At 55.9% G+C, this 14,464-nt stretch overlaps 1 protein-coding gene across 4 annotated transcripts in view; it reads right to left on the reverse strand.

Moving 5' to 3' along the window:
• Window positions 1-14,464, reverse strand: part of LOC116939313 (large neutral amino acids transporter small subunit 4-like) — a 61,675-nt gene that overhangs the window by 24,478 nt on the left and 22,733 nt on the right. For 2 of the 4 annotated variants that reach the window (XM_076062927.1, XM_076062924.1), the window contains exons 9-12: window positions 13,362-13,526; window positions 11,747-11,761; window positions 1,524-1,692; window positions 616-760 (exon numbers count right to left, since the gene is read on the reverse strand). In XM_076062927.1, coding sequence (XP_075919042.1) covers window positions 616-760; window positions 1,524-1,692; window positions 11,747-11,761; window positions 13,362-13,526 — 494 coding nt within the window. The remainder of the gene's footprint in view (window positions 1-615; window positions 761-1,523; window positions 1,693-11,746; window positions 11,762-13,361; window positions 13,527-14,464) is intronic. The other 2 variants (XM_076062925.1, XM_076062926.1) reach the window with 2 other exon arrangements.

Raw genomic sequence — 14,464 nt, forward strand, 5'->3', positions numbered from 1 at the left:
GTACACTCACTACACACAGTACACTCACTACACAGCACGTACAGCACACTCAGTACACTAACTACACACAATACGCACAGTACACTCACTACACACAGTACACTCACTACACACAGTACACTCACTACACACAGCGCACTCACTACACACAGTACACTCACTACACACAGTACACTCACTACACACAGTACACTCACTACACTCACTACACACAGTACACTCACTACACACAGTACACTCACTACACACAGTACACACAGTACACTCACTACACACAGTACACTCACTACACACTGTACACTCACTACACACTGTACACTCACTACACACTGTACACTCACTACACACTGTACCGGAACGTCTCTTCCCACGGTCACAGTCCTCGACCCCGGCACTACTCTGCCATTACTGGAGAAGGTACTGGGGGTCAGGTTCCCCTTTGCGGGGTCAGGTCCCCTTAGCGGGGTCAGGTTCCCCTTCGCGGGGTCAGGTTCCCCTTCGCGGGGTCAGGTCCCCTTAGCGGGGTCAGGTTCCCCTTAGCGGGGTCAGGTTCCCCTTCGCGGGGTCAGGTCCCCTTAGCGGGGTCGCCCCCCCCCCTCCATCCCCTTGGCTCACCTGCAGCTGAAGGTTGCTGATGAGGCAGACGATGCCGAAGCCAACCAGGAGGATATTGCAGAAGAGGAAGGCGCGCGTGGCATTGTCAATTTTTTGTATCGTCCTGTCTCTGAACTTCACCTTCCTGGGGGTCACGGGGCCATCCCTGGACGGGCGAGAGGGAGGGGTAGGGGGGCGTGGGGAAGGGGTGCGCGCGTCACGGGGGTCCCGTTTCCTCGTGCGGCGCGGGGTTGGAATGCCACTGCCGCTACCCTCCCGCGTGGCCAGGCCAAGTCGGGGTTGATGTCGCTCCGCCTGTTCACCTGACACAGCCTCCCCTCGTGACTGTTTCTCACGAGGGTCCTGCCGAGTGGTCGCAGCACCAGCTCTGACTATTGCTCTGTATAATTCCAATGAAGTAGGATGCAGGTAATTTTAATTCAAATGTGGTCAATTGTTGTCAATCACGCCGGCACACAATGGCCTCCCCCTGCCAATGACGTCACGGGATCTTTGAGGTCCACCGGGAAGCGACCCCGTGGTTCTACTCCCGATCCACCCGCAGTATTAATCAGGGCGGCCTGCCGGGTACCGAATCGTGAACGTCTGCCACAAACGCGACTGCTAGGCCGCGTTAGCGCGGCGAAAATAAATCGTTTATTCAACCACGAGATGAAATATCGACAAAGACACATGTAACCCCCCCCCCCCCCGCTCATGCACCATTGCTTCATCTGCCGCGACGGGAGATCGACTCGACCTCTGGATTGTAACTCCGGAGCGCCGACCCTGACGGCTCCCTCCTAAACCCCCTTGAGAAACAGAGTAGTCCCGAGTAGTCCCGAGACCACCGGAGCGTGTCCCGGGCGACCCCTCCCCCCTCCTCCCCCCACTTCCCCACGACCCCCACCACCACCACCCCCACCCACCGATCCTCGTACCCGTTCCGCAGGGGCTGGTGCTGGGGCCCTGCCGTGGGGGGCTCCAGCTCCCCCCCTCCGCACTCGTCGAGTTTCCAGTCCATGACGTAGCCGATGATGGGCGCCGTGAGCAGGCAGAGCAACTGCAGCATCCCGAACATGGAGGCGAACCAGCCGACTGCAGGCACGGCCACCGCCAACCATCAGTGCCATCAGCGTTATCAGGCATCCTTATCGACATCATCGGCATCATCCGAATATCACGGGACGGCCTCGATCGAATTACCCTGAACGCGTCCGACCTCGCGAGATCTTGTGAAGCTAAGCAGGGCTCAGCCTGGTGCTTAGCGCTTCAGTTGGGCTGCACGGTTGGCCACGTACGGTGCGAAAGAAGTTCTACATGCATAGCCGGGGGGGGGGGGGCCCGTGGTCGGGTGACTGCTGCGCCGCGCGCGTCCATTCATAGTGTCCGGTATGCGCGTGTGTACACACACACACACCCATTCTCCGGTATGTGGTGGTAACAAATACAAAGCCACCCCGTATAGCCTTCTCAGAAGGCGCGTGCTCTTAGTGAGTAGCACCTATGCATGAATTGCCGGTACGACGCGCAAGAGGGTGGGGGTGTGGCCGATCAAAAACCCCACGCCCGACCGCCTTTGTCTCCCCCGTGCTAGTGTTTACACACCGCACCAGGGATTAATTTAAGGTTGAGTCGACCTACGCGAGGCTCCGGACCGGTTCTGAAGACATCTCTTACTGATGTTGGACGCCGTGAGTAGTAAATCAAACTCGGGGTAATAACGCCACCGCTGTTGCGCTAAACAGCATTTGCCCCAAAATTCCTGGGAGCGGTAGTGTAGCGGTGAGCACGCTGCGCTACGAACCAGGTCACCGGTCCTGGGCTTCCCCTAGGTCAGCTCAGCCTCATATGAGTACTTGGTGCGATGTGTAGACATCGCCACTGGGGAGACAAAGGCGGCTGGGCGTGGTGCTGGTCACTAGTCTGGTAAAATGCTCCGCGGGGGATGTGTGTACACACTGTCGCGTGTCGGTGTGTAATGGAGTGTGTTTATTCAGGGCCTGTTTCTGGGTGGGTTTTTTTTCTCCTCGTGGGGAGTGGTAGCCTCGGGACTAGCGCGCATTGTGCCACGATCCCCGCTCACTCCCAACATGAACTGGTGGTGGGCCTCCCATAGGTAGACTCAGCCTTAAATAGTTACGTGGTGCGGTGTTGTGACCAAGTGCACGCCGGCCGTGGTGGGTGCTGGCCTCAGTAGGTACTCGCTAACAGCAAAAGTCTCTAAAATGCAACACGGGGGATCGTTGCCTTTGTGTGCTACCCCTCTTCCTCCCTCTCCGCCTCTGTTGCCGGGTTGTTGCCTCTCCACCCCCCTCTCTGCGTCTTCATCTCTGCCTCTCTCTCGACCTCTCATCTGCATCACCACTCACCCACTCGTCCTCCACTCTGCCTCTCTTGTTGCTTTTAGCTCCTCTTTTCGCATCCTTTATGCTCGCGGTGTTCGCCCGGGGTCTTTTTGTTCGCCCTGAAAGTGTTCGTGCAACGTGAGCCTCGGGCGCGTGTGCCTGCGTGCGTGTGCGAGTGTGTGTGTGTCCGGCAAAACAACACCCTACCTCCTTGCGGTGCTGGACGGGCAACTCTGTCGTGGACAGTGCTGTTGGGGGAGGTCCAATTTTGATTGGCTCCTCCCCTCATGGCTTATGTGTCCACCACAGGGGCTAAACGGGGGCTCTGGACGAGTGCGAGGGGCTGGTAACCCCTCCACCTTCAATTAATTACCACTAAACCATAAGTTAAACTGAAATATGTAACTAATAAGCTTGTCCCGTAGGCCCCGGGGGGACAGGCGTCTATGACGTCTCCTGGCCAAACCCCAATTGGCGGAGACAGGAGATTGAATCTCTACCCTCGGGGCTCCTCCAGAAACAACGAAAAGCCACTACGGATGGCCACGTGGAATGTTCGAACACTGACTGCGGAGGAGAGGCTGCCACTCCTCTGTCGGGAGCTGGACCGGTACCGCATGGATCTCTGTGGCATTCAGGAGGTCCGGTGGACCGGTTCTGGCTCCTGCCACCATGAGGGGTGGACAGTCCTCTACTCGGGGCAGCAGACTGCCAAACAACAGGGTGTGGCTCTTCTTTTGAACAAAATAATGAAGGGGGCATGGGAGCGTGGCGGTGAGGTGTAGGAAGCTGTAAGCCCCAGGCTACTTTGGGCTCGCCTTCCCATCAACCGGAGGCGAGGAGTGGTGGTCGTGGTTACTTATGCCCCCACCGAAGACGAACATCCGTGGAGGGATGCAGGCAAAGCCGATGAGTTAGATGCCTTCTATGACCTCCTGTCACAGGTGCTGGCTAAAGTGGCACCTCGGGATAAAGTCATCATGTTGGGTGACTTCAATGCCCGAGTTGGTCATGATGCTGGCACCTGGTCTGAAGTGATTGGAGGGCATGGGCCAGATCAGCTCAATAACAACAGTAGAAGGCTGCTATATTTTTGTGCAGCCTATGGGCATCGGCGCATCCACACAACATCATGGATGCATGCCAGGTCCAAGCAAGAACATCTGCTGGACTACATAGTGACGGACCAGCGGATGCGAGCCCATGTCCTTGACACCAGGACCTACCGTGGAGCTGATCTGCCCTCTGACCATCGACTAGTCATCTGTAAGATGCGCCTGCAATTCTTCCACTCCGGTGGTGGGTGTACACCCAGGACCCCATTCCAACCTAAAGTGACCTGGTCTCAGTTATCTGATGAAAGTTGCAAGCGAGAATTTCATCATCGCTTGCGGCTGGGATTGGCATCGTCCCCGACTCCTCCTGATGTCGAGGGTAAATGGGCGAGGTTTAGGACTGTGACTCATGCAGCTGCAATGGTTGCTTTGGGTACGCGGTCCAGACCTCCCCAGAGACCCTGGCTGACAGAGGAGGTGTTCAGGATGGTTGAGAAAAAGCGACAGGCCCACTGTCATCGGCTACAGAATCCCACGTCAGAGAATGAGGAGGCTTACCCCAGCCTTCGCTCGGAGGTTCGGAGAGCCGTGAGGCGCTGCAAGGATGGGTGGTGGTCGCGGGTTGCTGAGGCGATGGAGTCTGCCTCAGTGGCCCGTGATCACAAATCTCTATTTAACTCCATCAAAAAAGTAATCTGCAGCACCACACCTATTACCATCATTAGGGGAAAAAACGGTGACCCAATCTCCGACCCCCAGGAACAGGTTTGCAGATTTGCTGAGCATTTCTGTGAGGTCCTGGGGGAGGGAAAATCCCTCATCCAGGAAAACATCATGGCACAAAGTGAGGATGACCCTGCTGAGGCTGCGGCGCCTCAAATATTGGAAGAAGTCACCCCCTGTGTGTGGCTGGCTGAGGTGCCATCTGTTGAGGAAGTACTGAAGGCGATCCGGAGTCTGAGACCAGGAAAGGCAGCGGGCAGAGATGATCTCCCAAGCGAAATGCTGAGGGAGGGTGGCGTTTGTGTACAGACTGCCCTATATGACATCATAACAAGAGTCTGGACCACTGGACGGGTTCCGCAGGATTGGAAGGATGCCCTGGTGGTCCCCCTCTTTAAGGGGGACCGCACAGACTGTAACAACTACAGGGGCATCTCACTCCTCAGTGTGCCAGCAAAGGTCCTGGCAAGGATTATTCAACATCGCCTTGCCAGGCACGCTGAGGAGAGGCTTGCGGAGCCCAAATGCGGTTTCAGGAAAGGGCGGTCCTGCACAGATGCCATATTTTCTGTCTGTCTGCTACAGCAGAGGTGTAGGGAATTCCAACAAGACCTACATCTCTGCTTTATTGACCTGGTCAAGGCCTATGATACCATCAGTAGGCCTGGGCTCTGGGTTGTTCTTCGTGCTTTTGGAGTACCTGACCCTCTGCTCACGATCATTAAGGACCTTCATGATGGTGAGCGGGCCCGGGTAAAACTACGTGGCCGGGAGTCAGAGCCATTCCCTGTACACCTTGGGGTGCGACAGGGATGTCCTCTGGCTCCCACATTATTTAACATCTATTTTGACCACGTAGTTCGTGAAGCCTTCAATAGCTGTACCGGGGGAATCTCCATATAGTACAGATATAATGGGAGGCTGATCGATGCCCGGGTGCGGTCAAGGGATGGCTCCCTATTGCTCAACCACGTTATGTATGCTGATGATTTGGTAATAGCTGCTCATTCAGAGGAGTTGGAGAAGCTGCTGCTGAGACTGCAGCGTGCCACTAAGAGGTGGGGCCTTACCATCAGCCCCACCAAAACTAAGCACCTGCCTGGGTATTTTGTACCATCGGACACTCCACCCCCACAACTCCCAATCGGTGATGGGGCAGTTGTGGAGAGAGTGGAGAGTTTCCCATACCTGGGCAGTGTGCTTATGACTGGCCCCAGTTTAACAGCAGAGGTCTCACTCCGAATCAGTCGAGCGGCAATATCTTTTCATCGGTTGCGTAACGCTGTGTGGAAGCTACCTGGTCTGTCGCTCCGCGCTAAGCTTCAGGTCTTCTCGGCCACGGTCATTCCCTCCCTTCTCTACGCTTGCGAAACGTGGACCCCCCTAACGGAACATCTTCGCCGGTTAGAAACATTTAGGCTGGCCTGCCTACGATCCATCCTGGGTTTAACCAGACTGGATTGTGTGAGGAGCTCACAAATCCTTGAAAGATCTGGGCAAGGTCCCATTGGTGAGCTTCTCCGGCGGGGAAGGCTGCGATGGCTGGGTCATGTAGCCCGCATGCCCAGCCACCGCATGCCGAAACAGCTTTTGTTTGGCCGGATTGAGGGGGCTAAGCGGGCGCGGCACGGGCTAGAGAAGAGATGGAGTGATGTGGTACAGGAGGACGTGGAGCTGAGTGGACTTGCCGATGACTGGTACCAGCGGTGTCAAGATCGGCCTCTGTGGAGGAGGCTCGTGAAGGACGCTACTGGGCAGTTGGAGGCAGTCGCCCTCCAGCAACAACGGAGGGCGGAGGAGCGACGTTCACAACAACGAGCGGAGCGCCGGGTGGCTAAAGCACAGCAGGTTGGCACAGTAGGGGGCACAGGTGGTGGATCAGCCAGTCATCTCAGTCAGTCGACTCGTGGCACCTGGGTCTGCCCCGTGACCTCCTGCCAGCGGGCGTTCGACACTTCACGTGCCTCAGGGTGCACATAGCCTGGCACAAGCGTCGTGGTGACGTCACCGCCACTTAGTGGCGAATGGCGGTTGTTGTTGTGTGTCAGTGCGTGTGTGGTCCGGCAAAACAACCCCCTACCTCCTCGCGGTGCCGGACGGGCAACTCTGTCGTGGACAGCGCTGTGGGGGGAGATCCAATTTTGATTGGCTCCTCCCCTCATGGCATATGTGTCCACCACAGGGGCTAAACGGGGGCTCTGGACGGGTGCGAGGGGCTGGTAACCCCTCCACCTTCAATTAATTACCACGAAACTACGAATTAAACTGAAATATGTAACAACTAAGCTTGTGCCGGAGGCCCCGGGGGGCCAGGCGTCTATGACGTCTCCTGGCCAAACCCCAATTGGCGGAGCCAGGAGATTGAATACCTACCCTCGGGGCTACTCCAGAAACAACGAAAAGCCACTACGGTTGGCCACGTGGAATGTTCGAACGCTCACTGCAGAGGAGAGGCTGCCACTCCTCTGTCGGGAGCTGGACCGGTACCGCCTGGATCTATGCGGCATTCAGGAGGTCCGGTGGACCGGCTCTGGCTCCTGCCACCATGAGGGGTGGACAGTCCTCTACTCGGGGCAGCAGACCGCCAAACAACAGGGTGTGGGTCTTCTTTTGAACAAAAGAATGAAGGGGGCGTGGGAGCGTGGCGGTGAGGTGTGGGAAGCTGTAAGCCCCAGGCTACTTTGGGCTCGCCTTCCCATCAACCGGAGGCGAGGAATGGTGGTCGTGGTTACTTATGCCCCCACCGAAGATGAACATCCGTGGAGGGATGCAGGCAAAGCCGATGAGTCAGATGCCTTCTATGACCTCCTGTCACAGGTGCTGGCTAAAGTGGCCCCTCGGGATAGAGTCATCATGTTGGGTGACTTCAATGCCCGAGTTGGTCATGATACTGGCACCTGGTCTGGAGTGATTGGAGGGCATGGGCCAGATCAGCTCAATAACAACGGTAGGAGGCTGCTAGATTTTTGTGCAGCCCATGGGCTTGTAATTACCAACACGCTGTTCCGGCATCGGCGCATCCACACAACATCATGGATGCATGCCGGGTCCAAGCAAGAACATCTGCTGGACTACATAGTGACGGACCAGCGAATGCGAGCCCATGTCCTTGACACCAGGACCTACCGTGGAGCTGATCTGCCCTCTGACCATCGACTAGTCATCTGTAAGATGCGCCGGCCATTCTTCCACTCCGGTGGTGGGTGTACACCCAGGACCCCATTCCAACCTAAAGTGGCCTGGTCTCAGTTATCTGATGAAAGTTGCAAGCGAGAATTTCATCATCGCTTGCGGCTGGGATTGGTATCGTCCCCGACTCCTCCTGATGTCGAGGGTAAATGGGCGAGGTTTAGGACTGTGACTCATGCAGCTGCAATGGCTGCTTTGGGTACGCGGTCCAGACCTCCCCAGACACCCTGGATGACAGAGGAGTTGTTCACGATGGTTGAGAAAAAGCGACAGGCCCACTGTCATCGGCTACAGAATCCCACGTCAGAGAATGAGGAGGCTTACCGCAGCCTTCGCTCGGAGGTTCGGAGAGCCGTGAGGCGCTGCAAGGATGGGTGGTGGTCGCGGGTTGCTGAGGAGATGGAGTCTGCCTCAGTGGCCCGTGATCACAAATCTCTATTTAACTCCATCAAAAAAGTAACCTGCAGCGCCACACCTATTACCATCATTAGGGGAAAAAACGGTGATCCAATTTCCGACCCCCAGGAACAGGTTCGCAGATTTGCTGAGCATTTCTGTGAGGTCCTGGGGGAGGGAAAATCCCTCAGCCAGGAAAACATCGTGGCACAAAGTGAGGATGACCCTGCTGAGGCTGCGGTGCCTCAAATATTGGATGAAGTCACCCCCTGTGAGTGGCTGGCTGAGGTGCCATCTGCTGAGGAAGTATTGAAGGCGATACGGAGTCTGAGACCAGGAAAGGCAGCGGGCAGAGATGATCTCCCAAGCGAAATGCTGAGGGAGGGTGGCGTTTGTGCACAGACTGCCCTATATGACATCATAACAACAGTCTGGACCACTGGACGGGTTCCGCAGGATTGGAAGGATGCCCTGGTGGTCCCCCTTTTTAAGAAGGGGGACCGCACAGACTGTAACAACTACAGGGGCATCTCACTCCTCAGTGTGCCGGGAAAGGTCCTGGCAAGGATTATTCAGCATCGCCTTGCCAGGCACGCTGAGGAGAGGCTTGCGGAGCCCCAATGTGGTTTCAGGAAAGGGCGGTCCTGCACAGATGCCATATTTTCTGTCCGTCTGCTACAGCAGAGGTGTAGGGAATTCCAACAAGACCTACATCTCTGCTTTATTGACCTGGTCAAGGCCTATGATACCATCAGTAGGCCTGGGCTCTGGGTCGTTCTTCGTGCTTTTGGAGTACCTGACCCTCTGCTCACGATCATTAAGGACCTTCATGATGGTGAGCGGGCCCGGGTAAAACTACGTGGCCGGGAGTCAGAGCCATTCCCTGTACACCTTGGGGTGCGACAGGGATGTCCTCTGGCTCCCACATTATTTAACATCTATTTTGACCACGTAGTTCGTGAAGCCTTCAATAGCTGTACCGGGGGAATCTCCATATGGTACAGATATAATGGGAGGCTAATCGATGCCCGGGTGCGGTCAAGGGATGGCTCCCTATTGCTCAACCACGTTATGTATGCTGATGACTTGGTAATAGCTGCTCAGTCAGAGGAGGAGTTGGAGACGCTGCTGCTGAGACTGGAGCGTGCCACTAAGAGGTGGGGCCTTACCATCAGCCCCACCAAAACTAAGCACCTGCCTGGGTATTTTGTACCATCGGACACTCCACCCCCACAACTCCCAATCGGTGATGGGGCAGTTGTGGAGAGAGTGGAGAGTTTCCCATACCTGGGCAGTGTGCTTATGACTGGCTCCAGTTTAACAGCAGAGGTCTCACTCCGAATCAGTCGAGCGGCAATATCTTTTCATCGGTTGCGTAATGCTGTGTGGAAGCTACCTGGTCTGTCGCTCCGCACTAAACTTCAGGTCTTCTCGGCCACGGTCATTCCCTCCCTTCTCTACGCTTGCGAAACGTGGACCCCCCTAATGGAACATCTTCGCCGGTTAGAAACATTTAGGCTGGCCTGCCTACGATCCATCCTGGGTTTAACCAGACTGGATTGTGTGAGGAGCTCACAAATCCTTGAAAGATCTGGGCAGGGTCCCATCGGTGAGCTCCTCCGGCAGGCAAGGCTGCGATGGCTGGGTCATGTAGCCCGCATGCCCAGCCACCGCATGCCGAAACAGCTTTTGTTTGGCCGGATTGAGGGGGCTAAGCGGGCGCGGCACGGGCTAGAGAAGAGATGGAGTGATGTGGTACAGGAGGACGTGGAGCTGAGTGGACTTGCCGATGACTGGTACCAGCGGTGTCAAGATCGGCCTCTGTGGAGGAGGCTCGTGAAGGATGCTACTGGGCAGTTGGAGGCAGTCGCCCTCCAACAACAACGGAGGGCGGAGGAGCGACGCTCACAACAGCGAGCGGAGCGCCGGGTGGCTAAAGCACAGCAGGTTGGCACAGTAGGGGGCACAGGTGGTGCATCAGCCAGTCATCTCAGTCAGTCGACCCGTGGCACCTGGGTCTGCCCCGTGACCTCCTGCCAGCGGGCGTTCGACACTTCACGTGGCCTCAGGGTGCACATAGCCTGGCACAAGCGTCGTGGTGACGTCACCGCCACTTAGTGGCGAATGGCGGTTGTTGTTGTTGTTGTTGTGTCAGTGTGTGTGTCAGTGCGTGTCCGTGTGTCAGTGCGTGTGTGTGTGTCAGTGTGTGTCAGTGTGTGTGTCAATGCGTGCCTGTGTGTCAGTGCGTGTGTGTGTGTCAGTGTGTGTGTCAGTGTGTGTGTCAGTGTGTGTCAGTGCGTGTTTCAGTGTGTTTGTGTGTCAGTGTGTGGGGAGCGGTAGTGCAGCAGTTAGCGCGCTAACTCCCCTAGGTCGACTCAGCCTCAAATGAGTATCTGGTGTAGCATTGTGTAAACATCGCCACTGGGGAGACAAAGGCGGTCGTGCGTGGAGGTGGCCACCCACCCCCTCGTGTGGAGGTGCTCGCTAACAGCACTTGCCCTAACAGTCTGTTAAGGCTATACGGGGGATCTTTGTGGAGGGGGCGGTGGCGCAGTGGTTAGCGCGCTGCGCTTCAAGCCCGGCGACCCGAGTTCGATTCACGCTCACGACCAATAACAGTGCTTTATTTTAACCGGTTGCGGGCCCCTCCTAGTTCGACTCAGCCTTAAATCAGTATGTAGCAGTGTGTGTGAAACATCAGCACTGGGGAGACAAAGGCGTGTTCGGGCGTGGTGCTTGTCACCTATACATTCATTTCCGGAATGTATAGGTGCCCGCTAAGAGCACTTGCCCCACTAGGCTGTGTAGGTTACCCGGGGGATATTGGTCTGTGCTTGCGGGCGCGTGCGGAGAGCGAGACGCTGGGACGCGTCCAGGCGGCTGCTGTTTACGCGAGCGGCTTTGAACAATCGAACAATTGACGGACCGCGACACCAACCAGAGGAAACCGCTTACTCACCACACTTACTCACCACACTCCTCACCGCACTCCTCACCGCACGCTCACCCCTACTCACCCAAACTCAGACGCCAACTCCTTGTCTAACTCTCACCCATGCCCACCCATGTGTACACTCACCCAATTGTACGTTCACCCACACACACCCCACACACACCCCACACTCACCCACACTCACCCACACTCACCCCACACCCACCCCACACCCACCCACACTCACCCCACACCCACCCACACTCACCCACACTTACCTACACACACCTCACACTCACCCACACCCACCCACACTCACCCACACACACCCCACACACACCCCACACCCACTCACACTCACCCACACTCACCCACACCCACCCACACTCACGCACACTCACCCCACACCCACCCACACTCACCCCACACCCACCCACAATCACCCACACTCACCCACACACATCCCACACTCACCCACACTCACCCACCATCACCCACCCCACACTCACCCGTGTTCATCACTGCTGGCGGGGTCGTGTGGGTTGCCATCGAGGAGACGGCACGGAAACCAGCGCCCACACAGAGACACGCGCACACAGACACACATGCACACAGAGACACGCACACACAGACACACATGCACACAGAGACACGCGCACACAGACACACATGCACACAGAGACACGTGCACACAGACACACATGCACACAGACACACATGCACACAGAGACACGCGCACACAGAGACACATGCACACAGAGACACGCGCACACAGACACATGCACACAGAGAAACGTGCACACAGACACACATGCACACAGACACACGCGCACACAGAGACACGTGCATACAGACACACATGCACACATGCACACAGAGACACGCGCACACAGACACACATGCACACAGAGACACAAACATACAATTGATACGCACACACAATTGCCGTAGTGGAATGGCTACTGCTGCATATATAGGACGAGTGCTCTATGTCTAGTGCTGTATGGCGAGTGCTATATGGCTAATGCTATATGGCTAATGCTATATGGCTAATGCTGTATGGCTAGTGCTATATGGCTAGTGCTGTATGGCTAGTGCTGTATGGCTAATGCTATTTGGCTAATGCTATATGGCTAGTGCTATATGGCTAATGCTATATGGCTAGTGCTATATGGCTAGTGCTATATGGCTAATGCTATATGGCTAGTGCTATATGGCTAGTGCTGTATGGCTAATGCTATATGGCTAGTGCTGTATGGCTAATGCTATATGGCTAGTGCTATATGGCTAATGCTATATGGCTAGTGCTATATGGCTAATGCTATATGGCTAGTGCTATATGGCTAATGCTATATGGCTAATGCTATATGGCTAATGCTATATGGCTAGTGCTATATGGCTAGTGCTATATGACTAGTGCTATATGGCTAATGCTATATGGCTAGTGCTATATGGCTAGTGCTATATGGCTAGTGCTATATGGCTAGTGCTATATGGCGAGTGCTATATGGCTAGTGCTGTATGGCTAATGCTATATGGCTAATGCTATATGGCTAGTGCTGTATGGCTAATGCTATATGGCTAATGCTATATGGCTAGTGCTGTATGGCTAATGCTATATGGCTAATGCTGTATGGCTAGTGCTATATGGCTAGTGCTGTATGGCTAGTGCTGTATGGCTAATGCTATTTGGCTAGTGCTGTATGGCTAATGCTATATGGCTAGTGCTATATGGCTAATGCTATATGGCTAGTGCTATATGGCTAATGCTATATGGCTAGTGCTATATGGCTAATGCTATATGGCTAATGCTATATGGCTAGTGCTATATGGCTAGTGCTATATGGCTAGTGCTGTATGGCTAGTGCTGCATGGCTAATGCTATATGGCTAGTGCTATATGGCTAATGCTATATGGCTAGTGCTATATGGCTAGTGCTATATGGCTAATGCTATATGGCTAGTGCTATATGGCTAGTGTTATATGGCTAGTGCTATATGGCTAGTGCTATATGGCTAATGCTATATGGCTAATGCTATATGGCTAGTGTTATATGGCTAGTGCTATATGGCTAGTGCTATATGGCTAGTACTGTACGGGGCTCGTGTGGCGTGCACCCGGCACCTGCCCCAGGATCGTCGCCCTCGGCCAGGAACTCGAGCATGGAGTTCATGGCGCCCAGGTAGAAGATGAGTCGCAGCTGCGTGACGGACATGGTGACCAGGCTCCAGAGCAGGATGGGCGTGCACACGCTGCGCGTGAAGGGCGGCGGCGGCAGCAGCGGCGGCCCTACGGGGCGCGGAGGTCGGGGGTCGAGGGTACAGAGGGGGGCACGGGGGTAAGGGCGTCCAGGTTTGGAGGGGACCGAGAGATAACGAGGTCAGGGAGGGGGTGTGGCTCCAGGGTAGCGAGGGTCATGGATCAGCAAAGAGGACGGCGGGGGTGGACAGGACCCCGTGAGCCCCCACCGAACCCCGTGACGGACGTCACGGCAGAGTCACCCGCGGTGTCCTCCCGACGTGACCTTGACGCAGCCGCTGGCAAGGAGTGGCAGCTGATGCTGCAGCTACTGCGGCAGCTGCTATTGCTGCAGCTGCTATTGCTGCTGCTATCAGCGCGCGCGTTGTGACACACGGGGCTGCGACGTTATGCAACGCAGAAATCTGCAAGGACATGGTCCCGCTGAGAAACGCCCGACGTTTCGGTCCGCTGCCCTTTCTCAGTTGCCCTCTCATACCACGAAACGGGTGCTTCTAAGGCCACGTGCGATAGTTCCAAACGCAGCTTTAATTCCTCACCGAATGCTTTCCGGCGGGGCGCTTGCACACGGGAGGAGGACGTGGCACTTGCCTGAGAGTCTCGTAGCCACACAGCCACAGCGAGATGTACACTGGACGTGGTGTTGTCGGGTGAGGACATATTCGTCGGCTCAACGACCCGGGCGGACCCGGCTGAAATGAATTCCCCACCGCATCCCTCCTCCCCAACCCTCCTCCTCATCCGTCCTCCTCCCCATCCCTCCTCCTCCCATCCCTCCTCCCCATCCCTCCTCCTCCCCATCCCTCCTCCTCCCATCCCTCCTCCTCCCATCCCTCCTCCTCCCATCCCTCCTCCTCCCCATCCCTCCTTTTCCCCATCCCTCCTCCTCCCATCCCTCCTCTTCCCCATCCCTCCTTTTCCCCATCCTTCCTCCCATCCCTCCTCCTTCCATCCCTACTCCTCCCATC

Source organism: Petromyzon marinus, chromosome 5 (assembly GCF_048934315.1).
Source record: "Petromyzon marinus isolate PM22_M1 ecotype Great Lakes invasive population chromosome 5, UKy_Petmar_22M1.pri1.0, whole genome shotgun sequence".
In the NCBI taxonomy this organism is placed as follows: Eukaryota; Metazoa; Chordata; class Hyperoartia; order Petromyzontiformes; family Petromyzontidae; genus Petromyzon; species Petromyzon marinus.